Raw genomic sequence first — 27,733 nt, 5'->3', positions numbered from 1 at the left:
AGCAAAGTTAAATGTAATGCTTTGAAATTAAAACTGCAATATAATCTCATTTAAACACACACACACACATTCAAAGATGATGTAAGGTATGTCAACATTTTATTGGCCAAATGATGCAACTTATGTTGCAACCAAAGACAAATTTATTAAACAACTTAAGTCACTTTTAAGCTTTTCATGTTTACATATTTTCCAGGCTCTCATGGAAAACATTTACAAGTTCACACTACTATTGATAAACATTTGAATAACACGTTCCTCAGGAGCACTTCCGCTGAGAGATGTCGTCAAACTGAACATTGAGCTCTTGCAATAACAAACAAAATGTATTGAAAGCACACCGTTGTAACACTAAAACAAAAAACAAAATCTTAACCAAAGTGATCACAGTGCTGCAGAAACCGACCACTTATGAAGGAGCTGACTGGTGTATCATGGGTATCAAAGAAAGAGCAGGCAGCTGGAGGGTTAGCATTTGCACTAGCACGCTCAGCTCTACCGCCGTCTCCTGATGCTCATTTCCACAATGTGAATGTGCGAGTTGTTTCATCTCCACGCTCAAGTCATGCTCGGCAGTGCGGTCCGTCTCAAGTGAAGAAGGGTGGTGGCACAGCACTCTGCTGGGGTGTGGTTTCCCTGACCCATCCCGTCCCCTGACCTCTCCCGTGACCTCTCCTCCTTTGCCTTTGCCTCTCTTTCCCAACTCAGGCCTTGATCTCAGCTGGAGGGCAGTACAGCACTTCAGAGTTCTCTGACGACAGCTCCTCTGAAAGGGACAGACAGGTTTTATTGTAGGATAACGAATCTGACACAAGGCCACAAATGAAGCCTAGTCCTAAGGGAGCTTGTTTTCACCAGGGAATAAAAATAAGGTCACACTTTACATTAGGGTCCAATTCTCACTATTAATTAACTATTACCTATGACTTGCCTCAATAATCTCCTAATTACTGCTTGCTAACAGTAAGGTAGCTGTTAAAGGCAGGGTAGGTAGAAATGGTCTAAAAATTTTATTTTTCAAATTTGTTTAAACTTTATGTACATATCAATACATAATTAAAATGTAAGTACTCTGAAAAAGAAAGTATCAAAATCGAGTGTCTGTAGACCTCTCACGACTGTTTTAAAGACATCTCATTATTTCCATTCACTCCACCCCCTCATTTCTGTGCTTCTTCCAAAGCCACGTCCCCAAAACACATGAACGCGCGACTCCGACCGCTGAGCTAGAGGACGCATTATTTACCTGAGACAAGCGGAGGGGAAGGGGCATTTTTTTGCCTGGTTTGCCTTCACTAACTGCATATGCCGGTACTGTAAATTTAGATTGCTCTTTCTCTGCCATTGTTTTGGTATTCCTAGGTTCAGTGCCTTCTTCTTCTTCTTCGATAGATTTTATTGGCAGCTTGCAAACATAGTGCATTACCGCCATCTACTGGACGGAGGTGTGATCAGGTTCCGTGCCTCTCGCACTCCTCAAATCAAACGGTCGCGCGCAAGTGGGTAGGTGCTGTGTGGCAAAAGGGTGGTTGCCATGGTTGCGAGAGAGTGACAGTCGCCTAAGCCAATCCTTTGATTCGTCCCGAATCGAAATAATGAGCTGTGTTTAATACAGATTATACGGTCTAGAGTCACTTGATTTTTATACTCTTTTTTTCAGAGTTCTTACATTTTAATTATGTATTGATATATATAGAAAGTTTTAACAAATTTGGATCTTTAATTTTTAATAAATCCTACCTACCCTGCCTTTAAGTTTAGGTATTAGGTAGGATAAAGGGATGTAGAATATGGTCATGCAGAATAAGGTATTAATATGTGCTTTATAAGTACTAATAAACATCCAAAATCCTAGTAATATGCATGCTAATAAGCAACTAGTTAATAGTGAGAATTGGACCTAAACTAACGTGTTACCAAAAATAGTGTAATTGTGAGTTTATAGAAAAATAAAAGTGCAATTCTGACTTAAGATAAGTTGCAATGATCTTTTTTATTTAATTTATTCTTTTTTTTATACCATGCCGGAAACAAGCTCCCATATATTCCTGACCTTCAAATAGAAAAATCACTGACAACCAAATAATTTGATATGGAGTTATTTTTCAATGACACTCAAACCACAATGAGCATGAGTCAATTTCGATAAATTCTCATTCAGGAAGGATCATGTCAGGTATTGTAGGAATGACTGTCTAGCTGAGAGAGCATTTCTTCTTGCAATTGAGAGGCAATCGCTGAGGTGAAGCCAGTGACATCTGTCATAAGCGTTTCAAAAATCTGCCAATAGTTGCTGGATTTAGTGCTTTTATCGCATTGTTACATTTTCGTATATACTGCAAGCTTTTATTCTGGAAGATATTAATAGAAGTGTATTAAAGTGCACAATTTGGCCCAAAACAACTGTAAAAAATTTTTTTTGGCAGAAAACCACACTTAAGTTCAAAACTCTCCCTGCAGAGCTTAGTTCCAACCCTGCTTCAACACACATACCTGTAGTTTTCAAACAAGCCTTATGGACTTGATTAGCTGGATCAGGTGCATTTAATTGGGGTTGAAACTAAACTCTGCAGGGCTGTGGTCCTGAGTTTTGAACCCCTGCCTAAAAAATTATATTTTGCTGACAACCGCTGGTTTGTAAGAGAATCTCAAGTTCTCAACCGAGCTGCTCGCATGTAAAACAACACAGTGCTGTGCTTCACTCTGAAACATGCAGCACATATTTAATTAAAATCGCAGCCTTTGCCATTTCATGGTTGTATTTTCGGAAAACCGCAGCCTTCCATGCTGACTTTCTTGACTGTGTATTGAAACATTTAGGTAAATCTAGTCAATATCTATGTGCTCACCAGGCAGGACACATTTCCACAGGCCGTATGTTTTCCCTACAGCCGTCTGCCACAGACGCAGAGTGCCATCCTCTGAGCCACTGGCATACAGCTCTCCATCAGGGCTAAACCGCACAGTGTGTATGGGCCCGAAGTGACCCTTATATGACTCTGAAAAAGAGACAAATACATTTTATTGTCAAGCAAGAACAAATACATATATATTCATGGGCTAATTTATACTAAGCTTTATGTTTTTTCATACTGCAGTTTATTACATTAACTTAATTAGTGCCTACGTTCCTACCCATTTCCTCTTTGGTGGTGTAGTCATATTTATAAAGCTTGAAGTCATCTCCTCCAGCCACAAAGAAGTCTTTTTCAGGATGCAGTGAGGCAGAGTGAATAGAAGCAGGGGCGTCCACAGTCTTAATCAGATCCAAACTGAAAGTAAAAGACAACAACAGATTGACATTATCAGTTCTCCACACATTTTAAGGATGTGTTTTTTTGTCCAACTCAGTCCTCAAGGTAATATTTGCATAATAGGACAGCTTGTAGCCGTCTACCTGTGGGCGTTGTAGAAGGCGATGGTTCTCCCATACGTGATGACGAGAATCTCCCCATCAGGAATGTATTCCATGCTGGTGACAGAGGCATCAAACGATAGAGTATGCACTGCCTCCTGTGTGTTCTTGTCCCAAAGTCTACAAATGAAAGACAACACAAACTCAGAATTAGACACATACATAACTAATTAGGTTCTATATATGCAGTGTACGTACTAGGGCTGGGCGATATGGAGCAAAAAATATGGAGCAAAAAATATATCTCGATATATGATATATATCTCGATATCTTTACAGGAAAAATAACCCCCCAAAAAGTACTGCAAAAACAAATATGCCAAATACCACAAAGTCTTTTTTATTGAAGTGCAAAGAGGTAGGCAGTTCATGTAGGAACAAAGTGCTTCTGCGACATTTTTAAATAACATTTTTTTTTTATTCTTTTTTTATAATTAAAACTAACATCATAAAGTATGATATTTTTTTACTTTGAGCAATTCTGGAGCTATAATTGACTCTTCTTAGGAGCATATAAAACAAAACAGCTCCTTGGAAAAAATGAAATGTAATATTGTAGTAGTTTAGCTACAGATTAACATTTGAGGCAATTGTATTCATAATGTCAAAATAAAACCGACGTAATGTTACTTGAAGGCATTATAGCCTACTATTCCTGCCAAACTTCCATGTTTGCAGTTAGTGTTACTACAGTAAATCCATGGTGAATGTTGCTGATCTGTGGACACTGGATAGTTCATTCATGGCACAATGTTTCTCCTGGTTTCCACGTCAGCGCTGTTTGATCCGTTAATAACGGAGAAATGTGAATGCTTCTCACTAGATCTCGCATCAATGTTATTACTTCTGTGGCGAATTCAAATGCTTTCTTTACTGGATCTCTTAGCGCTGTGTAGTAACAGTGTCGCTTGATCAAGATCGGCTTGCGCTGCACTGGTCCAAACTGATAAACGGTCCTTCAGCCACACAATAACGAGCAGTTTCGTTCCTCTTGCATTACGTTTGCCATCTGATGTTGGGTAATGTTGTGATCGCGCCGGCGTCTCTTACATTATGGGCGCGCTTGCCACGCACAACGCGCCTACATTTGAAATAACAAAATTTTGGTCGGCAGGAAAAATGCGTACCGAAAACCGAACCGAAAGCCTCGTACCGAACGGTTCAATACAAATACATGTATCGTTACACCCCTAATCTCCATATAATGGAGCCAGTTGTTTGTTTTTTTAGATGAGTTCTGTAACGTTAAAGCCCAATTTATACTTCTGCGTCGAACTCACGCCGTAGCTACGTCGTAGGCTGTGTGTAGCGCGCGTACCCTGACGTGCACCTCTCCAAAAATGTAACAACGCGTCAACTCTACGCGGACGCGAGCGCTGTGATTGGTCTGCTAGGACCGCTCCCTCGGGTTTCACATGCTCCCTCTGCGTGCGTCAACGCAGACAACGACGCAGAAGTATAAATGAAAACCAACACGTTGCCTACAGCGTAGAGGCTCCGGCGTAGGTCCGACGCAGAAGTATAAATCAGCCTTTAAGTATAAATTGGGCTTTAGGCCTCATTATACTTCTGCGTCGGACCTACGCCGGAGCCTATACGCCGTAGGCAACGTGTTGGTTTTAATTTATACTTCTGCGTTGTTGTCCGCGTTGACGCGCACTTAGGGAGCATGTGAAACCCCGAGGGAGGGGTTCTGGCAGACCAATCACAGCGCTTGCGTCTGCGTAGAATTGACGCGTTGTTACATTTTTGGAGAGGTGCACATCAGGGTAGGCCGAAGGGTACGCGCGCTACACACAGCCTACGACGTAGCTATGGCGGCAGTTCGACGCAGAAGTATAAATAGGCCTTTAGCCTCCGGGCTGGTTGCGGGCGCCACCATTGAATGAGACAACACGCGAGGGGAGGGGGAACAAAAGAAAGGAGGCGGGGGCGAGCACACAGCACAGAGAAGGCAAAGTGGCGAAATCAGAATTAAATATAAACAATATATCGATATATACGATATGTCAAAATTCATATCGTGTTTAAAAAATATCTCGATATATTTTAAATATCGAGATATCGCCCACCCCTAGTACGTACTGTACAGTTCAAAGACTTTGTCCATTACCATTATGGACACTCACCTGATAGTTTTGTCATCAGCAGCCGAGAGAATCTGTTGGTCATTGTTACACCACAGAGCTTTCTTTATGGCAGAGGTGTGGCCAGCAATCTCCTGGGGATCTGCATTACAAATGCCATATAGCCTTATGCGCTATTTCATCTAGTAGAATTTATGACAGGAATTGAATTTTGGAAATTGATTTGATATCAAAACATAGAATTAAAAAAAGTCACTCTACATACCTGCTTCAGGTTTGCTGAGGTCATAGATGCGCAGCACTTTATCATTCCCTCCAGTCAGGAGAAAGTTACTGTCCTGTTGATTCAACATACGATGGTAAAAACTCTTCATTTAGCAAAACGGCTCAGCACAGAGGTAGTAACACAGAGGGTTTGGAGACATAAAATGAGGTGAAATCACTGAGACATAATCAATGTTGTGAACATCTTGTAGTTGCGTGCATAGTCTGGGTTATGGAGCTCAGAAAACATCTCAATGTTGTTCAGCTTTATAGCTCAGAATTTTTGTATTTGAAATGGCTCAAAAGAGTACATTTTCAGAGGGACCACTATTTTATTCTAGTAGATTTAAAACGTTGAATGCAAGAAGTAAAATATAATTTATTTCACTTAATATTTTTTTTATTTAGACATTTGCATACACTGTTCAAAAGTTTGGGGTAAGTAGTTTAAAAAAAAGTCTCTTATGCTCACTAAGGCTGCATTTATTAGATCAAAAATACATTAAAAACAGTAATATTGTGAAATAATGACAATTTAAAATAATGGGTTTCTATTGTAATGTATTATTACAATTTAAAATAACTTTGCTATTTGAATATACTTTAAATGTAATTTATTCCAGCGATGGTAAAGCTGAATTTTCAGCAGTCATTACTGCAGTCTTCAGTGTCAAATGATCCTTCAGAAATCATTATAATATGCTGATTTGGAGCTGTTGTGAACATCTGGCTCTGTCCATCTTAAGTCTTACCTGTGTAAAGTTAACAGATTTCACAATGTGCTTGTGCGCCAGGGTGAGGACCTCATCTCCAGTGACAGCATCCCATACCTTTCTGTCAGATTTAAATAAATAAATACAAAATGTTAAATAATATTTAACTAATATTATTTCACCCATATCACATTTTGTTACTGTTTGTACTTACGCTGTAAAATCTGCAGCGGCCGTAGCTGCTTTTGTAGCTTCTTTATTTAAGGTGGCACCCCAGACAGCACCTTTGTGACCCAAGAACGTCCCAATCCAGTCCCCTGTGTCTCCCTGGCGCAACATAGGTTTGCCATCTGCAATTTGTAATTGCCAAAACAAACTTTCAGACCTATCTGACAGACATTTCACCTAAATGGTGACTTTTTATGCTCACTGCCCAGGAAAGAGAACTGGATTACTGTCAATGGTAGATTTTAAGATTCAAGAATATACATACCTTTACAAGCACTAATAAGGAAATATCCATAAGGAGTTATTCCACTGAATGCCAGATCCACAACAGGTCTGGTATGGCCAGAACAGGTGAGAGGAGTCTGTCTCATAGCCATACTTACAGGATACCTAAAAAGATGAAAAAACACATGCAGTTTTACTCAAACACAGCCACACATTTATCAAAAATCAAGAAAATACCGAAAAAAACCCAAAACAACGTAGTGGATAAAACAGATGTGCTAGCTAACTCAAGCTTGGCTAGCCAGGAATTCAATCATTAACTTACCTTGCAAAGACAACAAAACAACGACACACTCCAGTACTTTGTGGCCAGATTCCGTGTCGGGGAGGATTGTGGAGCTCACAGCTGCACTCCCAGCAACAGTGCTGTGCCACCAGCTACACGAGGTGTGTGTGAGAGTGTGTGTAAGCTAAACTAGAGCCCTCGCTAACGCTACAGGAACATTATGGAAGTGTGAAAACTGGACATCATTTCCGGCCCGCGACGCCACAGTATTGGTCAGAATCGTGTCACGTGACGCACTCGCTTCGAGAAGCTCTTCTTACACTAGGAGCTTATTATTACATGTAAAGTGTTTGCTAACACGTAATGTAATATGTGGTATGTTTATGGTCTAATATAAAAGATTTTGGGGTAGGTCTTTAACATGAGAATATTTTTCAGTATTATGAGATTCTAACTCCAAATTACGATAAACTTATCATTATGAGATCACTATTAAGTTTGTCAATATTTTGAATTATGATATAATTTATGACTATTATGAATCACATTTTAACCAGATGTGGCTAAAAATCAATCCATCAAGTAACTGTTTGAGCCACGGAGCGCCTCCTGTAGGGAAGAACATCAATTCAGGATAAAATTAGAACTGCGTGACTGTCTTTTTCTTTTTTAAATACAGTGGTCACGACATCTACACCTGGACAGGTTGCGGAGAGAAATGCTTTACATACAGACATACAGATGGAAACAATGCGTCCGAGGCGAGCCTCACTGTTAGATAGAGATAGACCTCCAGTGATAACAAATGTACGTGTATGTTGTGAGGTCATAATGATCACAGTGTCATGGGACCAGAGACTGAAAAAAAAAAAAAAAAATACATAGGCTACACATAGCCTACCTGTTTTAAAGGGATTCTTCACCCAGAAATGAAAATTCTTTCATTTTCTCACCCTCAGGTTGTCCCAAACCTGTATGAATTTCTTTCCTCTGCTGAACACAAAAGAAGATATAAGTAGTAAATTATATAATTTTTGGGTAAACTATCCCTTTAAAGTCCGGGGAGAAATTTCTGGAAAGATATGCTGTATGGATGGATGGATGGATATATTTATTTGTTGTTTAACTATACTACTTTGACAGAAAAGAAACACATATTTATTACATTTTCTTAAAAGTTACATCAATCTGAAATATTCAAAATCATTGTAATGCTTGTGGATTGCCATCAATCAAAGGTTGCTTGCTACAGATCTTACACAATTTTATCACTCTAAAAATCTTGCTAAAAGCCATTTAGGATGAACATCTACAGTAAGCACACATTTTCATGACTGGAAAACAGAAAAGCAAACACGGACGCCTCTCCACCTGCTCATTATCTTAGTGACACAGTAATGCTGAAAGCTACAGATGCAAAGCAGTGTGAGTCATATAGTACCAGCATGCACCGCGACAGTCTCCTAACACACAGGGGTGGTAGATCATCTGATACTCTGAGAAGTCCGAATCATTCTAGCGAATCGGTTCGTTCGCATAATTCACTTTGGTGAACCGGTTCAAACGCTGATTCACTGATTTGTTTCAATCAACGCTCAAGTAAAATATTTCGTGTTTATATTTCCGGTGTGTAGTTGTGTGTTTATGATTAGTGATCGATAGGATGTAAATTCAGCAATGAAAATTCTGTCATTTACTCAACCCTGTTATTTCAAACTTGCATAATTGTTTCCTCACACACATAATCATAACATAACAACAAAATATTTTTCAGCAACACAGTATACAAAACTTCAATTAATAACATTAACAAATTTAAAATGTGATTCAAAAACACAATATACATCACGAATCGTTTTAAAATATATAGAATATTTTATATTTGCAGAATTACAGAGATAAGAAAACCCCATTCATTTAGGCTATTCATTGGATCTTTTTGAGAACATTTCCTTCTGTGTTAAATACAACAACAAAAAAAGGTTTAGGCCTACATGTTTTGAACAGTAGGACACATCAAGTAAATGACCGAATTTTCACATTTAGAGAATCGGTTCAGTTGAATCGTAATACAGAACCGACTGAAAAGAACGATTGATTCGCGAATCGAACAGCACCACTGGAGGCGTAACCGAGCAGAACCTGAGCTTAAATCCGCACCCTGCTTTACATTTTCGCATTCATTGAATCTTCCCCGTCTCAGAGCAGCAACAGCGAGCATTTACAGCAATGGCAAAGTACATCCATGTCCCAGAAGGCGCACCGGCGGTTCCTAAATTAGACGTGACGGTAGATGAGCACGATTACAGAGCCGGAGCGCTGAAACTCATCAAGACGCTCAGACCCCACTGGAAACCTTCTGAGGTCAAAATGAAGGTAATTCTCATGTCTTATCTCGTCGCTTACAATTCGGCTGGTCGCACGCCGACCCTAACTGGAGCGGAGAGTCGGCATGTGCTGACTGCAACTCGTTTAACGTCTTATATAATGCAAAAAGCGAAGTTAAGCGTGCTGCGCCTTGAAATCGTGAGCTGCGTCACCAGATACTAGACCCCGTCGCACCATGGCGCTAAGCAGAGACACAGCAGCCAATACGAGCTGTCAAAGCGCTTATGTTGGAACTTGGAACCCTCATTCATTAAAATATATTGCTCTTGCATGCTACAAGTATTTATTGCACCATTACAATTATTACAGCAACAGTAATAAATATAAAGAAAAATGCAAACGGAGGAAGAGTGGGTGGTGGATCCTTGGAATTTGTGCATTGTATTTTTTTTTTTTGTTATTACTTCTTCCTTTAAACTACTTAGTATCTATTTTATGTTATTACTTCTTAAAAATGTAGAACAAGTATTACAATAGTGGTTAGTATATTTTTCATTTAGCTACTCTTAGCTACTTGTTCATTACTAGTAGCTTATACTTACTCCAATGGAAGCTTTGTTTCCCAAATTATTTGTTTCCCAGAATATACAAAATTACGACTTTTTATCTTACAAATCTGACTATTTTTTTTTATCTCTTTAAATCTCACAATTGTGACTTTTTCCTCAGAATTGCAAAATAAAGAAACCTAATTGCGAGTTATAAAGTCAGAATTGCAAGATATAAATTCGCAATAGAAATAAAATCTCGCAATTCAGAATTCAGAAAAAGTCAGAATTGCGGGACAAAAACTTGCAATTCCAAGAAAAAAAATCAGAACTGACTTTTTCCTCACAATTGCGAGTAAATATCTCGCAATTCTGACAAGTAGTTGACTTGTTTTCTCAGAATTGTGAGATATGAAATCGCAATTATGACCTCATAACTAGCAATTGTGAGTTTATATCTCACAGAAAAAAGTCGGAATTGCGGGATATGACCTAGCAATTGCGAGAAATAAAGTCAGAATTGCGAGATATAGGCTAAACTCGCAGTTGCGAAGAAAAGACAGAATTGCACATTTATTTATATTATTATTTATATCTCGCATAAATTAATAATTGAATAATTGAATTGAATTCTGAGATATCTCGTAATTCAGACTTTATAACTCGCAATTGCGAGTTTGTCTCACAATTCTGAGGAAAAGAGTCAGAATTGCAAAGGTAAAAAGTACCTATTCTAGTTTTACTAACTATTCATTATGTGTAGGTTCTTAATTCTATCCCAATAGTTAGTGTCTAATTCCAACTTTGCTAGTACTGTTTACATACTAGAACCAAGTACTGTGTAATAATAATATTAACAACATATCAGGTTAGGATTGGGGTTAGTTGCATGTAATTATGCACAATTTATAGTAATTACAATAGTAACTAGGCTACATGTAACAAGGGCACTGTAAAATAAAGTGTTACCGACATTTAAAAAAAACAAAAAAACTTTTGAATGACCATTCGTTAATGATTTGTTAAAAATGATATAACGTAGCAATGCAAGGTAATGTTCATAATGAAAGTTGTTATAAAGTGATATTTGTTAACTTGCGTTTGACGAGAATCTGGGTGGGTTTTATATGACATGTATGAAGTATGAGGAAGATATTTTCCAAATTTTCTTCCTGCAGCAGTGCATTATGGTCATACAGCATTCCTCATTTCTAAAATGGGGCGAAGTCAATATTTGTGTAGGATATTCAAAGTAAAGACATTTGTTTGCTATCCAGTGAAGTTACTGTACGACTATTAGGTGTATGTTTACAGCTGACACAAATATGCGGTGACATTACACTGCTCTGTACACCCCACTGCATTGATTAACCTGAGATGGGTGGAGTACAGCGAAGGAGTTTTCCAAGAACAAATACATTTCATATTACTTCTAGAAGTTACTGTCCTAGAAGTTTTGGGTCTTTCCAGAAAAGCAACATGTCACGGAGTTTCTTGGAAGCTTTAAGTCACTTCCACTAATTACGGAACCTGTATGTATTGACTGTTGACCACGGCAATAACCATGTTTAATGTGATGGTTCAGGTTTCCGTCACCTTGGTGTTGTTGAGTACTGTGATAGAAATCTTTTCTTTAGCTATGCACCAGAGGAGACACCTTGAATCCAGTTTTTCAAGCGCTTAGTAATGGCATTGGATCGAATGTCCTCGGCATTTCGGATCGAGATCGAGTCGTGTGGAAATTTCCATCATATAGGCCTAATTTGTGCTTTAATGGTCATACAATGATTTTCCCAGAGTAATTCTTTGGTTTTTGAAGAGCATCCAAACAACATTGGACCCCATTGATCTTCACTATATGAAAACAACCCTAAGATATTCTTCAAAATATATTAATTCAAAAACTACAGGTTTTTGAGCGACATCTGTCCGTTTTAGTTACAAATAAACCCCAAATGAACTCACTTCCCCATTATAGTGTAAACCCGCACGTCCGAAGGCTCCATCTCGATGAAAAGTCAGCAGTCTGTAATAATATTCATGTAAGCTGAACACTTTTTAGCCTGAGGTGCTGAACAGTTGTTTCCTTGTATAAACAGAGTTGGTAGGGGTGTGTCACGTCGCTCGCATGTGGGAGGGAAACTAGATATGTATTGGGTTGTTTTCATCAACTTTGAAACAAATTTGAGAGCTCAGCACATGCCAGGCTCTGACCCTGGCAGAAATCAAATTCCTGACGTTCCGCCCACTGCCAGTCAATCCCAGATAGTACAGATGATTGTGGCCTGGAATGCTCGGTGTCCCAAACACGCTCCATTAGTAGACAATGCAAATTTGTTCAGCTCGGTCACACTGAATGCACCAGCTTTTGTGCCGGTTTTGATCCGGCTAAATAAGTGGCGAAAAAACCTAAAAGGAACTCGAGGCATGTGATACCGATGCCAACAAAGAGTCTTTTAATGAACATCATAACGAAAGGTTAACCTCAAACCATCTGAGCGAGCTGAAAAAGATGACCTCTTTACTTTTTTCTTCCTCTTTCTGCAGTTTTTCACCGACGGCATCACAAACAAGCTGATTGGCTGTTACGTCGGCGGGTCCATGCAGGAAGTGGTCCTGGTGCGGGTCTACGGGAACAAGACGGAACTGTTTGTGGACCGTGAAAACGAAGTGAAGAGCTTCCGTGTCCTGCAGGCGCACCGGTGCGCTCCACGTCTCTACTGCACCTTCAACAATGGCCTGTGCTATGAGTTTCTGGAGGGTGTGGCCCTGGAGCCCGAGCACATCCGCAGCTCCGCCGTCTTCAGGTTAGAAACTGTATGTTCAAGTGGGCTGATCAGAGCTAATTGATTCAGGATGGCATGACTGAGATGCTGGCGTTGACCTCCAACTAGACAGACAACTTGTCTCATAACCCCAAACCTTACCCATTAATCCTTTAAGACATGAATGACGCACTGCACACTGACCCAGGCCTCCTGCCAATACGTGTTGGGTCTCAGACAGCTGTGAGAGAACAAGGCTACTGTGTTAGCAGGGTGATGACGTGATACAATGCTGGCGGTTAAACTATTTTAAATGCACCGTATACAAAAGTTTGGGGTTAGTAAAAAAGGAATACTTTTATTCAGCATTAAATTGATCATTGGCATTTATAACATTACAAAACATTTCTATTTCAAATAAATGTTCTTCAGCACAACTGTTTTCAACATTAATAATAATAAAAAAAGGTTTCTTAAGGATCAAATCAGCATATTAGAATAATTTCTGAAGGATCATGTGACACTGAAGACTGGCTACTAAAAATTAAGCTTTCGCCATCAGAGGAATAAATGACATTTAAAATCTATTAAAATAGAAAACTGTTTTTTTTTTTTTTAAATCGTAATAATATTTTACAATATTACTGTTTTCACTGTATTTTTGACCCAATAAATGCAGCCTTGGCGGGTGAGCATAAGAGACAAAATCAAAATCGTACCGACCCCAAACTTTTGAACGGTTTGTAAGTATATTACATACTGTAGGGTTCAAAAATGAAAATTGAATCTGAACCTGAAAATAATCAGATTTTATTTGTTTACAGGAACATTGCAAGGCAGATGGCAAAATATCATGCCATACATGCCCACAACGGCTGGGTGCCCCAGTCAGACCTCTGGCTGAGAATGAGCAAGTACTTTTCTCTCGTTCCTACACACTTTGAGGACCCTGAGATGGACCAGAGGTGAGCTTTATTGAAATTATGCTTTGACGTTTTTTAGCAAAGCAGAACATGTCGAGCAACAGCCTTAAGGCCTGTTCACACCTGGACGAATTTCGCGCGTGATATTCGCCGACGTTTAACGCCTCGTGACTAAACAAAGGACGCCAATGTGAGTGTGCACACCGACGCGAAAAACGCCACGCGTAAAAGCGTCATTTTTTTAAAAACGCCTCGAGTTCGTTTTTTTGGTTTGACGCGCCGCGTCAAAAACTATCTGACCAATGAGATTGGCGCTTTTGCTCACGTGTCTGGAGCTTCTGAAGTTACAGTAAAACACAACTTGGGGGCGCTCAAACACAAAACGGTCTTGCCGAGCACACATACGTAACGGCGAACAAGATATACGCCAAGTAGCGTCTACACTGGGAAGAAATAAGACGAGGAAGATGCAAGGCAAGATGAATGTAGAGCTGCTGGTCTCGTTGGTGTCGGAACATAAAGAACTATATGACAAACGCGACAGCGACTACAAAAATCTTGATAAAAGAGAACTGTTATGGAGTGGTATTGCAGAGTATATACTGTTATGGAGTGGTATTGCAGAGTATATACTGTTATGGAGTGGTATTGTATTTCTGTTTTACATTAAGCGCCATCTAATGTCAGGGAATGAATTTGCATGTTCACTCGGCTCATCGTCAGCGAAAATCGCTTGGGTGTGAACACAAAAAACGCGTTGAAAAACGCTGGCGAATAACGCGAGCCGATATTCGCCCGGTGTGTACGGCCCTTAGGCTTGTGACACCCTGAAACTGTCAATACAAAGAAGTTGAGATCTCAACTTCAAACCGAAAATGCATAAAGAAAATATGCTTTGCTTACACTGTGGTTTGAAATTCCTCCCAATGCTACATGACATGACTCATCCTGGCACAGATATATGTGTTTGCACAGGAGCAAGTTCAGACAAACACACATTAAAAAAATACAAATTCATTTAGCAGAAATAATCTTTAATAATAATAATATTTTAAAAATAACTCTTTTAAAGAAAGCTTCTGAATGTGCTTTACATAAGACGACTAAAAGACAAGGCAAGCTAATAAAGAAAGAAAAAGGAATCAATTATAAAACAGTCTAAACATGCTTATCAAAAAAGAGAAATTGAAAAGTCAAGTAGGCTGTTCTGAAATTCACTGTCTCTAATGTCGGAAATACCCATAAAATGTCTATTGATCAATTTTTGCTGATACAACTAAATTTGTACATTGCTTGAAGGAAATGTGAGTGGTGCTTGTGCGTGCAAAACTGGGACATGGAGGTTTTTTTGTTTGTTTTGTTTTTACCACATTGTTATGCATGTTGCTAGAGTGTTTGTCCAAGTCAAGTTTGAGCAAAATAAATAGTTCAGGTAGGCTTGAATTTAGTGTAGGATTAAAAGTGGATTGTATTCATGCCTTAGAGGCGCAATCCGTTATTGTGCAACAACCCGTGACAACAGAATACATGCCTGTCTCTGTGGTTACTTTACTATTTATAGACAATCATTTTTTTTTGAAGTAGTCTATCTAGCATCAGACCCGGAAATGAAGGTCTTTATCTGACTGAGTAAGGCAGGTGTGGGTACAATGTGCCTTAATTGAATCACGCTGGAACACAAAAGCTTGTTTGTGTTTTCTGAATGCATGTATGTGTCATTTGTCCCCAGGCTGAACAGTGAGGTGCCCAGCTCCGCGTGTCTTAGAGACGAGATGATCTGGCTTCAGCAGAACCTTTCTAAACTGGGTTCTCCAGTCGTTCTCTGTCACAACGATCTGCTCTGTAAGAACATCATCTACAACCAGAAGGAAGGTGAGTCCTACAAACCCCAACAGCTTCCTTGAGCCACAGCGTTTGTTTCCCCAACCCCCCCTGCCTAAGGTAGGCTTCAATTCAGTGTTTTCACCTCTGAAATATAGCGTGGATGACCTTTCCTAAAGGATGGTCATATTACATTCTCATCCAATTTCATCAAGGGATCAGGAGAATCCACTGGTTTCCATAAAATGTGTTTTCTGTTTTGAAAATCAAAAGCAAAAGTGTGTTTTTGTTTGCTTTGGGGAATGTTGCTGTGATGCTGTTTACTCTCTTCATGATGTAGAGACTGGCGACTGTCTGCGCTACCTGAGCCACAGGATGGAGAGTGAGAGAGTGTGACTCCGGTCATTCCTGTTATGCAGAACGGTTTCAGTCCTTTCATTTCTGTGTTTATATTTAAGAAATAAGGAAGTATTTAAATTACCAGACTTTCATAAATATGCTGTGGTCAGGTGTAGGCACTTCAGCTTTATTTATACAATGGCAAGAAAGAAAACAGGAAGGAAAATAAAAGCTAAAATAATATGTTTTTAAATGTTATTTAAACCATGATTATTTGAAACATAAATTAGATAAGGAAAATTTCCATTGGTATTATTAACAGTTTTATTCATATATTTTTGATATATTTGATGATTTGAGTGGATGTTGACATTTTTTTTGTCAAGCTCACAGGTGTTAAAATTTAAATTAAATTTATAATATAAATAATTAACTGTAAATAATAATATAATTACTATATACATAAAAAAAATAAATGAAAATAATTAAAACTATTACATTATTAATGTAAATTAATACTTATCTGATTGTGGGCTTTATATTTTATCCAATATATCAGGATATATATGATTGGGAAAAATAAAATCATCAGCATAACAGGAATGACCCCACATGGAAGAATATGAGTATGAGAAAATGGCTGCTCTGCCACCACAGTAGTAGTGTGAGAACGTGTAGTTCCTGTCTCTCACCTTTTTTTTTTTTTTTTTTTTTTTTTTTTTGAGGCTTTCAAACCGATTATCACCAGCATGTATCAGTTGCCCTAAAGGTATCAGTTGCCCCTAAAAACTGTTCTTGTAGCAGTAAATAATTCACAACAGACGATTAGAGATTGGGTCATGGAAATCTGCTTCGAGAACAGGGCTTGGAGGCAACTACGACCTTGGGCACACTTGTTTGCATTTGAATTTTGAGAGGAAGGAGGCTCTGTTTTCAGAAAAAAAAGCCAAGCCACTTCCTCCAACTCACTTTTAACACAAACTGAGGGGTGGGAGGAAGTTTTCACAGTAAAATGTTTAAGTTTTTGACAACCCTGCACACTCAGCCCGCTCCCCTTCACGCCGAGACCTAAAGAAGGCAAGATTCGGGAGCGTTACGCAACAGTTACGCAACAGAGAGCATACTTGTTTTTGTTTTTCATGTCTTTCGTTGACACTCGGGGAGTCAAATAAGTTTGAGAGTCCCACAGGCTCGACCTGCACGAGAAGCCATCGTGGCATTTGCATAGAGCCAGTAACTTGGGGGCCTCATTGGATGGCTAATCGACCAATGGGGATGCTGTGTGGTGGGGGTGTGCGTTTATGAGATGAGCCGTGTTTGTTCTTAAAGGGGGAGGTGCCCAATGGCCTCTCTGCAGTGAAGCTGTGTGTGTTCTGTGACAGATGTGAGTTTGCCCAAATCTCTTCATCTGCTGCACAGGGCTATAGCCACTGACTGGAGGTGTTCAGTGTGTCCCGCTAGGACGCCACCGGGTCCGGTAACCACCTCACGTGTCTCTTTCTGTAGACCAACACTTCTGTCCAATGTCAATCAAACTTTTTTTTTTACACACCATAAGCTCTAGAGCACTGGCCATATGCAAGGCAATAAAGGCCATAAACACACATTAGGTGCACTAATGTTACATGTAACTTATCAGGCAGTTATTTTAACGAATAATACATTACACATATGTAGACCGAGAGGAGTAAGGCTTTGTATTCTGAAGTCAACACTGTTCACATCACCTGACCAATCAAACCATTGCTTGCTAGACCACTGCTATACAGACTATGTGCCACTAGATGGTGACGTTGCCCATTTTCTCTCCTTTACCTCCTCTGTTCTTCCAGCCCTGGGCTTACAGCACAGCCGTCTTCAATGCATTTTCCAAAGCTGTAAACCTTTCTTTAACCTGAGCGGTTTATCCATTAACCTTTCTTCATTTTTATTTCACTCTTTTTCCTTTCACTGTTTTACAGTGTAGAGCAGAAGACTGTTTGCGCAAGGCGCACTTTCTTTTGCCAGCCAAGAGATTTCCTGTAAACGGTCAAAAACTTGCAATGACTTTGCCAACTTTTGAATTGTGTTTGTTTTCATTTGAAAATACCCTAAAATGAATAATAATAATTCACATTTTCCTTCAAAAAATACAACCAAACCAAAACTGATTGCAAGTTTTTCACTTTTCCTCTCAGCAGGCTCATGTAAATGAGTGATTCATCAATTAGATACACTTTTTTTAAATTAATAATATGTTATTTTAGTTTTAAAAGATGGATTATAATTTTTATATTATTATTATTATTATTATTATTATTATTATTATTATTATTATTATTATAAAAGCTTTAAAAATTGTATTGTAATTTTGAAATTCCCTCTATACCTAAACTTTTTAATTTCAACCCCATTATAAATTAAGAAAAGTGTTAAAATCAGGGACATTTTTATTTATGTGGAAATGAGACTTGACAGGGTAGCATGGTTTAAACTGGTATAATGAACATTGGTTGAACGTTGCATTGTGATCTGAGAGAGAGTAGCTATTTTTGGCATAATTTCCAAAATGATCAGTATTTGAGAATTTGAATTCAGAAACTAATATATACATGCATACATGCATACATGCATACATGCATGCATGCATGCAGTTTTTGGCCAAAACTTGAAAAACCAATACCATCTCACACACAAAATCAAAATCATCCAATAGCCTTGATCAGTTAATTCTGACTGGATGTGAATAAATGAAATTATATATTTGCTGTTTAAACTTAAAGTGTCCCTAATTGAAGAATCACCTAAATATAGCATGCTGTTTTTTCCACATGCATGCTATGAGTGCATGAAATCTGTCTCCATGTCTATTTCTCTTTCTATCATTTGTTTATTCTTTGTTGTCTTGCACCAGAATGCAAATCCTTACTCCTTTTCCCAGATGTGATTTGATCAGTCATGTAAATAGCAGAACATGTCCATTTAGTGTTGGTTTGCTAATACAGGCAATAGATTGTTACAGTAAAAAAAAAGAACAAGGGTTAAGAAGGCAATGCCCATGAGCTTTTCTAAACAAATTCCTTTTTGTTTCCCCTCCTGCAGGAAATGTCAAATTCATTGACTACGAATATGCTGGGTACAATTACCAAGCCTATGACATTGGGAATCACTTCAATGAATTTGCAGGTATGACCCGAAAATGAAGCTATTCTAACCTGCTTAACCAGGATTGAAAGATTTCTAATGTGAATGGATGTGGGTGTGGCCTTTTTGTGATTGACAGGTCTGAATGAGGTGGACTACACCCATTATCCTAGCCGAGAGCTCCAGTTGCAGTGGCTCCGGTCCTATCTGGAGGCCTACAAAGAGTACAAATCACAGGGCACACAGGTCTCCAACAATGAAGTGGAGTTGCTGTACGTGCAAGTCAACCGCTTCGCCTTGGTGAGTTGAAACTGGATTTATCCGCCACTGTCTGGAATCGTGATGCATTTTGATCCATCTGCACCCTGCCAAACTAAACATCAGGCTTTTGATTTTTTAATTTAATTACTTTCTTTAATGCATTTTACAAAGCAAACTGGAACATCGTGAGCAGTTTAACTATTTAGCAGGTAGATGGTCTGCATTTGAGTGACGATTGAAATGTAGACCGAGGTATGAATAGTGATCGCAAGGAGTCAGGGAAGGAGCCTTGACATCCTGCACACCTTTAAAGAGATTCGCAGGCATCTAATGAGAGGACGTGTGTGTGTGTGTGTGTGTGTGTGTGTGTGTGTGTGTGTGTGTGTGTGCGCGCAGGTCATTCTTTGACGATTGAGTCGCACACCTGCTCTTTAGTCCTTGCTTGATGATGATATTTACTTCAGAGAGGAAAACTAATTGAATATCCAGTTTACTCTCGCATCAATAGACGTGTTAAAAGCGGGCAGACACGTTTTAATCTCCAGTTTGTCGGGAGGGGCGAAAAAGCCCTCAAAGAAAAAATGTATCCTCTGGCTCTCAGATATGGCAAATAAAACTGAAGGAGGCACCGTTTTCTCTCCCTGTCCCTGAGAGGGACCTTGAGAGACGCTAAAACAAATGCAAGAGGAATGCCACAGTGTGAGGCTTGATAAACGGATGTGCGTGTTTTGTTGCCTTCATTTTGGATTCCTTTTCCTGAAAGCTCAGAGAAAACCGAAGCGATGCCCGAGAATATTATATTAATCAGAATATGGGCATTTTCTGATTCTGTAGGCGTAATGTATAAGCTGCCATAAACAGATTTAGCCATAATTACTGAATTATGCCTGTATTAATCATAAATGACTTATCAGAATACATGATCTAAAAGTCTACCTATATTATGTCGTTTATATGATATAATGTCAAACAATGGTAATTTTGGTTGATCTTCTTAGTAAGAGTTGTGTAAAGATGCTGAAAAGAAAAAAGATGGTGTGTAAAAAAGCTGATAAAGCCTATTTTAAATAGCAAAAAAGAGGACATCAATATAAAATTTACAGAAATTGTTCACACAATAATTTATATGATTTATACACATTACCATTCAATAGTTTGGGGTGAGTATTATTTATTTTTTTTATTGAAAGAAATTAATATTTTTATTCAGCAAGGATGCGTTAAATTGATCAAAAGTGAGAGTAAAGACATTTACATTAAAATGCTGCTCTTTTTAACTTTCTATTCATCAAAGTATCCTGACAAAATAAAAATGTATTACGGTTTCCACAAAAATATTAAGCACCACAACTGTTTTCAACATTGATTACAATAAGAAATGTTTCTTGAGCATCAAATCAGCATATTAGAATGATTTCTGAAGGATCATGTGACACTGAAGCGTGAGACATGTGACAGTGATGTGACATGTGACATCAATGACATGTGACGATGCTGAAAATTCAGCTTTGCCATCACAGGAATAAATTACAATTTATAATATATTCAAACAGAAAACAATTATTTTAAATTATAATAATAGATCACAATATTACTGTTTATACTGCATTTTTGATCAAATAAATACAGCCTTGGTTGAGCATAAGAGACAAAAAAAAAAAAAAAAAAAATTCCTGACCTTAAACTTTTGAACAATAGTGTTTTTCTTGAAACACTGCTTTAGTGTGGCACCTTGATGTTTACAAACCATCTTCACATGCTTCGGCCAGGAGACATGGAGTTTTATAAAAGATGGTCTGAATATGCTCAGAGATAGTGTTTGAGGGGGTTCAGGACCCTTGAATCTGGCAGAGACAAACATTTATTCTGTGCAGTTGAGTGAAAAACAGGATAAAGACTTTATTATAGGCCAGCAAACCCGTGATCTTTACTCACATGATGGCAGGAGTGATTCAGTCTCATCAGAGGGGCTATTATATATATATGCCACATTTTATAAGCTTTTACTTTGCTGTCAGTGATCCAGAATCAACAGAAATAACTTCCACGCAGTTATCTTTTTCCTTTTTTAATGGCTCCACTAAAAGGAAGCAGTCTTTGCTCAGAAAGGCGTGGGTCAAATGTTTCCAAGCAACAATACAACATACAATCTGTCACAGTTAACTCCAGTGTCAGGGTGAATCCAACAAAGCCTGTCTAGAAGATTTCTTAGTCTTATTTTATCCCAAAATCAAAATAAAATGTTAAGAATTTTTTAATAAATAAATATGAATATATTTATTAAATTAAGCCTGTTTTAGCAATAAGTTAAGTGCCCACCTCGTCATCTTAATGCAAAAAAATATCAAATTATATATATATGACCTGAGCTATATATATATATTAGGGTAGTATTTGTATAAAATAAATATAATTATGTCTAGATTTTCTTTATTTAAATAAAGCCAAAATTATTTGTGGTTCTAAATAGTTTCATAATTATGTAATATATAAATCAGTGATCATTTACATACACTGTTTGAAATAGTGTTATATTTATATTCTATATTTATTAATACTTTGAAATAAATTTTATTTTTATATGATCAGGTTTTTAATTTTATGTTTTTTGTCCTTTTTTTTATTAATTATTTTTCCCAGTAATTTTTAAGTTAGTTGCCAAGTTGCAAAGTTTTTCATCTAATAATGAAGCATTGTTTCAATTACCGAAAATTATTATTTTTTAAAAACTTAAGTTTCAGTTGACAACACTGATATGAATATGAATATTATTTTATTAATTAACCCAATATTATTTTTATTTTTATATTTTTTTGGTATACAGTATGACATTTCTCTTTGAGCTTATTAACCTGCCAATACCCTGAGTTCGTCCTCTGTGAAAAAAGTAAATACAAAGTTAAGGTTACACTCTATTTTAAGGTGTCCATGTTACAGTGTAAGTATACATTTAAGTACTTGGTGATAATAATTAACTTCATGTACTTACTATAGGACTAGGGTTAGGATTGGGGTTTGATTTAGGGTTAGTTGCATGTAATTATGCATAATTTATAGTTATTACTACATGTAACATATAACAATGACACTGTAAAACAAAGTGTTACCAAAGTTAAAGCTTCCTGGTATTTGGTTTTGGTTCTCCCCAGGCATCTCATTTCTTCTGGGGACTGTGGGCATTAATCCAGGCTCAGTACTCCACCATTGACTTTGACTTCTTGGGGTAAGTTTTATCTTCTCAACAACAATTTCCATATTATTGAGTTCTGAACAATGCATTTTCACTCTTGACCACCATATTTTCTTCTGCAGATACGCAGTTCTCCGTTTCAGCCAGTACTTCAAGATGAAGCCAGAGGTGACGTCACTGAACCTTCCAGAATAATCTCTCAGGTCATGTGTTGCGCTACTCTAGAGAAGGGCTCCCCCTGGTGGACACTAGAACTAGCTGGAGGCCTCTTCAGTTCGTAGACTGAACACTGCACTTTCTTGTCTGAACACATCATTTTAGATAAGCCCCAAAATCATTTCCGAACTCAAAGTTGGTTTAGTGTTATAGAAAACCAAGCACCTTAGTCGTCCTCCTCCTCCTCGTCCTCCCCCTCCTCGCTTTTATGTGGCGATCGAGAGAGAGGGTCACCCCAGTGCCCTAGTTCATGATATTGCCAATTGAGGAAGCAAACAACTGACAAAAAGATGGCTTACTCCGGAGCCTTGACTTTCCAGTGTGTGTGAAGAGTGAGCCTTGGAGAATCCCAAATAAAGAAAAGCTCCCCAGATACCGATCCTCCAAGGACAGGGAACCTCAGACAACAACAATTATTATCAGAAGACAGAGAGGAGGGCCACCAGGTCTGTTTTTAGCAACTAACTATCATCCTAAAGGTCATTCCTGCTTGTTTACACAACTTTTAAGGGGAGAAATCTGCGTACTGTAAGATAATATTGGGCTTACTGTATTGATAGTCACTGATTCTGTCTAAACGGCGCACTTCTGGCCTGCCTGTTCCTACGAGGGTTGTTCCTGGCACAGCTGTGGTAAAAGATGTGTGATTCAGGGACCAATAGAAGCTTCGTTGTTTGTTTTTGGCAGACGAATGATTCCTCCCTCATCATGTCACTGTGAACCACTGTATAACGCATTCATACTTGTTTTCTCAGCGTGGTGCTTGGAGAAGGTAGACGCACAGTAGCCGTGGCTACAATGAGCCGGTAGCTAATCTGAAGCCCACACCAAAGTGCTGATATTTCTTGCTTGTACATTATGCACATGTCTATTTTTCCACATTAGAAATAACATGGTAATATTTACAGTTCGAACGGTGGATTTTGTACTTATTTAAATGCCGCTGGTAAAGAGATTGCTCGTGAGCCGTGTGCTTTTTTCTTCTTTTTTTTTCTTGGAGGTATCGGTGAATTCTTTGTAATGGATGTCATTTTTGGAAGCCTTAACGACGGCATCGCGTGCTAGACGCACTAAAGCTTTTGTATTCATACTCCCCGTCCGCATGACAGGCCTTTTTGCACAAAACCGACTGCTTTGAGAACAAAACCAGTCCCCACTTTATCTTGCGATGGGCCACTCTTTCTGCTTAAGAAATGGTTTTAACTGCACATGTTGGGAGTAGAGATTTTGGTAACACTTTATTTTACAGGGACCCTGTTACACATGTTACTAAATTGAACTGCTATAGTAAATAGTGTTTATACGGATCCGCAAGTCTCTCCACACAGTAATGAAATTTACTCCGAACCAAAGTCAGAAATTAATTTGGACTTGACACAAAAAAGTCCTAGAATTTAAAATGTGGTGGAAAACAACGTCCTTGTGTTAAATTATTATTTTTTTATATAGTATATAAATATTTTTTTATCTGTTACATGCACTACTACTGTTCAAAAGTTTGGGGTCAATAAGATTAATTTTTTTAAAGAAATAAATACTTTTATTCAGTTATTTTTTTGCTATCCTGAAAAATAACCGATTATGGTTTCCACAAAAATATTAAGCATGCATTGACAACTGAAGTAATGGTTGCTAAAAATTCAGCTTTGCCATCACAGGAGTTACATCTAAGATATATATTAAACATCTCTTTTAAGTTTGTACTGTATTTTTGATCAAATAAATGCAGCCTTGATGAGACTTTTAGAGAGCTTAGAAAAGCTTTTGAACAGTAGTGTAATATTTGTTTTCATGCTGATTTAGTTGTGTTTAGACCCTTTCAATTAAGTTATTTGAAGTAAAATGGATGTAAAAAGAATAGCCATCATAAATGCCACTGAAAATCATTTCCAGTTAGTTTCTGACGCTGCTCCTGAGCAATGTAATATAAAGTGTGACCAAGATTTTTCTAGTGCAAACTTCAGCTCTGAGACTTGCCTTCGCACCGCCTGGCTACCCTCATTTACCTCACTTTCCTGTGTCAGTTTGCCTATAATTACAAACAACCATATTCAATTGTGTAAATACTAGAAACTGTGAACTTCGGGTTGTTTTATTGTATTTTGAAGTATGCTTCTTTTCCTATGCCAGTTCTTTTGTAACGGTCAAGCTTGCACCTTGATGATGTTTCTGAACTGTCAAGGACCACACAGAATGCTACGTTTTTCTTTTCTTTTCTTTTTGTTTTAATAGTAATACACCCAGAAAAGTTCACCATAATATTGGGAAATATATAACAGTCTACAATGATTAACTGATTTCTTTGCACTCTTTAGCATTTGTATAAAACCAGAAGTGATGTGGTGATGTCAACTTTAATCCAATGAAGTGCTTCTGGTGAACATATAATGTATAGAACTGCCTCATGCAAGCATCTGTCGGCGGTTTTTTTGTTTTTTTTGTTAGTGTAGGTGTGTATGTACAACTGTAATTAAACTGTAAAAGAAAATCTTTGCTTATTATTAAACAATGTTGATTGTCCAAAACTAAACAGAGATATTCTTTTATCTAAACAGATGTACTGTTAAGTAGATTTAATAATAATCTGGGGATGAAATCCTAAAGTGTTGCATTGTAGATTCTGTTTCAAATCACTTGAATGGAAATAAAATTCTACAAGTTTATTTGCCCCGTTTCATGTATTGACTTCTCATTCTGCTTAAAAGTAAAAGATTGTGCCATGAAGAATAATATTTGATGTAATTCACGGTTATTCGGAATGGTATGCGCACAGAGAGCTCAGTGTGTTTATGTAGAGCGACTCAAAACTGTAATAGATTGAGCCACGTTTTGTTCACAGAAGAGGTTCACGTTTTTGCTGGAGTGTTTCAGAAAGAAATAATTATAACGGCGCTCCAGTTCAGACTGTAATTGAATTAGTTCCAGTCCCTCCAGCGACTTCCACCAAGAGCTCTGCATTAATTACCAAATTCAATATCTGTATTCACGCCTCAACTTATTTCCATTTTACAAAGGTCATGTTTTAAACACTTGTCTGAAATAATTACAAGTGCAAAACACATCGATGTTTCGTTAAATTCTTGTGCCTCATTTAGGCTACGTATAATATAACCCTAAAAGTTTGTTTCCTGCAGCCTTCTCTCAAAGTTCTCTGCGCTCTTATTAAAAGCAAGATGCATCGAACAAAAAGCCCGTGCGCAATGCACTCATCTATTCATGCGTCCTTCTTTTTTTTCCACAACAGGTGGTAGACATGGACTAAATGACTGAAAAAGCTTAAAAGCACCTGTGAGGAGACAAAGCTCTCATTCACAGCATCTCTTTTAACACACGGCAGGAGGGTGTGTAATAAAGCAATACGCAGTTATGGAAGTGTGTCTCATAGAGACAAGGTCATGATAATGCGGTTTGAGGAATAAAGATGTAAAAGCCGCTGGGTTTGTGAGCCACAAACAATGTGCAGCGGGTCAGGGCGTTCATTCATCTTGATTAGATGTGCCAACCTAATTACAAGCGGAGGAAACAGTAATTAGCACAAGTCTCACCTCGTTAATCACAAAAGACTTCTTCAGTCTATTTTTATCTGATTAATGGCTCTTTAAACATGGGGGGATATTTATATTTGGGGTAATTGTACTCGGCTTGCTCGATCTAGTTTTATTTCACTGTAACCTCATTAGTTTTCATTGTTTAATGGAAGCTCTTGTCAAGGCTAATGTGTGAGTCTTCACAATGAGATGACTTTAATAGGCTGCAAGGCTGATCCGATGTTTTGAGGGTATTAATGAAGACGGTTTTGTTTATGGCAGGCAGCATTTATAGACATCACAGAATGGCATGGGTCAACGCTAAATCATATTATCATTCATACTGAAAATCATTAAGGCAGGCAAGACACCACAGGTGAATTAGAGTAAAATTCAACTAATAGAGATCACCATACTTCTCACTTGATTCATCACAGCATTAATACAACTGTTTCTCAAATGTAGGCCTATTGTTTAAATATGGCATGCATTTCCAGATCAGAAATTGGCCAGGTTCTACATTCTTGTTTCATTTTAAGACATAGTAAAGGTTTTTACAGAGGGGATTTTGAAAATCTCTTTATCACTCCATCAATAAGTAAATACCATAAACAATTTTTTTTTTTTTTTAACTAAAAAGTTTTGTGTGCTAGGCTACTGAAGGGGAGATTTCTGGCTCAGTGCATGAGAAAAAAATTATTTTGAGAAAATATATATGTTAACAGGCTATATATCTGACTCTCTCTCTCTCTCTCTCTCTCTCTCTCTCTCTCTCTCTCTCTCTCTCTCTCTCTTTCTATATATATATATGTAGCCTATTAACATATATAGGCTATACAACGGTATATTAAGGAATGTTTGTTTTTGTCCATACAATGAAAGCCATTGGGGTCGAAAACAACACTTTTGGACCCCATTAACTTGCACTGTATGGAAAAGGAAACACTAAGACATTTTCAAAAGACCCTCTATAAGTCATAGGCTACAGGTTTGGAACAACATGATGGTGAGTAAATAATGACAGAAATTAATTTTTTTGTGTGAACTGTCCCTTTAAATGAATATGGTTCAATCCAGGTTCTACATTCTTGTTTCATTTTAAGACATAGTAAAGGTTTTTACAGAAGGGATTTTGAAAATCTCTTTATCACTCCATCAATAAGTAGGCTAAATACCATAAACAAAATGTATTTAATTTTTTTTTAACTAAAAAAGTTTTGTGTGCTAGGCTACTGAAGGGGAGATTTATGGCTCAGTGCATGAGAATTTTTTTTTTGAGAAAATATATATGTTAACAGGCTATATATCTGACTCTCTCTCTCTCTCTCTCTCTCTATATATATATAGCCTATTAACATATATAGGCTATACAACGGTATATTAAGGAATGTTTGTTTTTGTTCATACAATGAAAGCCATTGGGGTCGAAAACAACACTTTGGGACCCCATTAACTTGCACTGTATGGAAAAGGA

At 37.9% G+C, this 27,733-nt stretch overlaps 2 protein-coding genes across 3 annotated transcripts; one reads left to right on the top strand and one right to left on the bottom strand.

The window, feature by feature from the left end:
- Positions 1 to 77: 77 nt before the first annotated feature.
- On the bottom strand, positions 78 to 7,466 carry strap (serine/threonine kinase receptor associated protein). Its single transcript, XM_084111816.1, has 10 exons — positions 7,258 to 7,466; positions 6,973 to 7,097; positions 6,694 to 6,829; positions 6,519 to 6,600; positions 5,768 to 5,840; positions 5,545 to 5,644; positions 3,398 to 3,535; positions 3,136 to 3,272; positions 2,850 to 2,999; positions 78 to 766 (listed from the first exon to the last, which is right to left on the bottom strand). The coding sequence occupies exons 2-10, from the start codon at positions 7,082 to 7,084 to the stop codon at positions 705 to 707; spliced, it is 990 nt and encodes a 329-aa protein (XP_083967942.1). The 5' UTR covers positions 7,085 to 7,097; positions 7,258 to 7,466; the 3' UTR covers positions 78 to 704.
- Positions 7,467 to 9,321: 1,855 nt separating this feature from the next.
- Positions 9,322 to 25,395, top strand: etnk1 (ethanolamine kinase 1). 2 transcript variants are annotated; one of them, XR_014605890.1, is made up of 9 exons: positions 9,337 to 9,594; positions 12,642 to 12,901; positions 13,684 to 13,824; positions 15,512 to 15,654; positions 17,325 to 17,419; positions 19,024 to 19,107; positions 19,205 to 19,365; positions 22,476 to 22,549; positions 22,639 to 25,395. XR_014605890.1 is itself a non-coding variant. In XM_084112006.1 (8 exons), the coding sequence occupies exons 1-8, from the start codon at positions 9,448 to 9,450 to the stop codon at positions 22,709 to 22,711; spliced, it is 1,083 nt and encodes a 360-aa protein (XP_083968132.1). In that variant the 5' UTR covers positions 9,322 to 9,447; the 3' UTR covers positions 22,712 to 25,395. The 2 variants fall into 2 exon arrangements, 1 of the variants encoding a protein (XP_083968132.1); XM_084112006.1 differs by lacking the exon at positions 17,325 to 17,419 and having other exon boundaries at positions 9,322 to 9,594.
- Positions 25,396 to 27,733: the final 2,338 nt, after the last annotated feature.

This window comes from Abramis brama (assembly GCF_963993115.1).
Source record: "Abramis brama genome assembly, chromosome: 4".
NCBI classification, from domain to species: Eukaryota; Metazoa; Chordata; class Actinopteri; order Cypriniformes; family Leuciscidae; genus Abramis; species Abramis brama.
Note: the sequence above shows the minus strand (reverse complement) of the source record. Positions and strands in the feature narration are given on the sequence as shown.

What these genes read in the sequence shown, in the direction of transcription:
- etnk1 (XM_084112006.1), top strand. Translation starts at nt 9,448, where the DNA reads ATGGCAAAGTACATCCATGTCCCAGAAGGCGCACCGGCGGTTCCTAAA. An exon ending in CTTCTGAGGTCAAAATGAAG is followed by an intron (nt 9,595 to 12,641) that starts GTAATTCTCATG and finishes CTCTTTCTGCAG; the next exon opens with TTTTTCACCGACGGCATCAC. An exon ending in AAGTCAACCGCTTCGCCTTG is followed by an intron (nt 19,366 to 22,475) that starts GTGAGTTGAAAC and finishes GGTTCTCCCCAG; the next exon opens with GCATCTCATTTCTTCTGGGG.
- strap (XM_084111816.1), bottom strand. Translation starts at nt 7,084, where the DNA reads ATGGCTATGAGACAGACTCCTCTCACCTGTTCTGGCCATACCAGACCT. An exon ending in CCTTATTAGTGCTTGTAAAG is followed by an intron (nt 6,830 to 6,972) that starts GTATGTATATTC and finishes TACAAATTGCAG; the next exon opens with ATGGCAAACCTATGTTGCGC. An exon ending in AATCTGTTAACTTTACACAG is followed by an intron (nt 5,841 to 6,518) that starts GTAAGACTTAAG and finishes TTGAATCAACAG; the next exon opens with GACAGTAACTTTCTCCTGAC.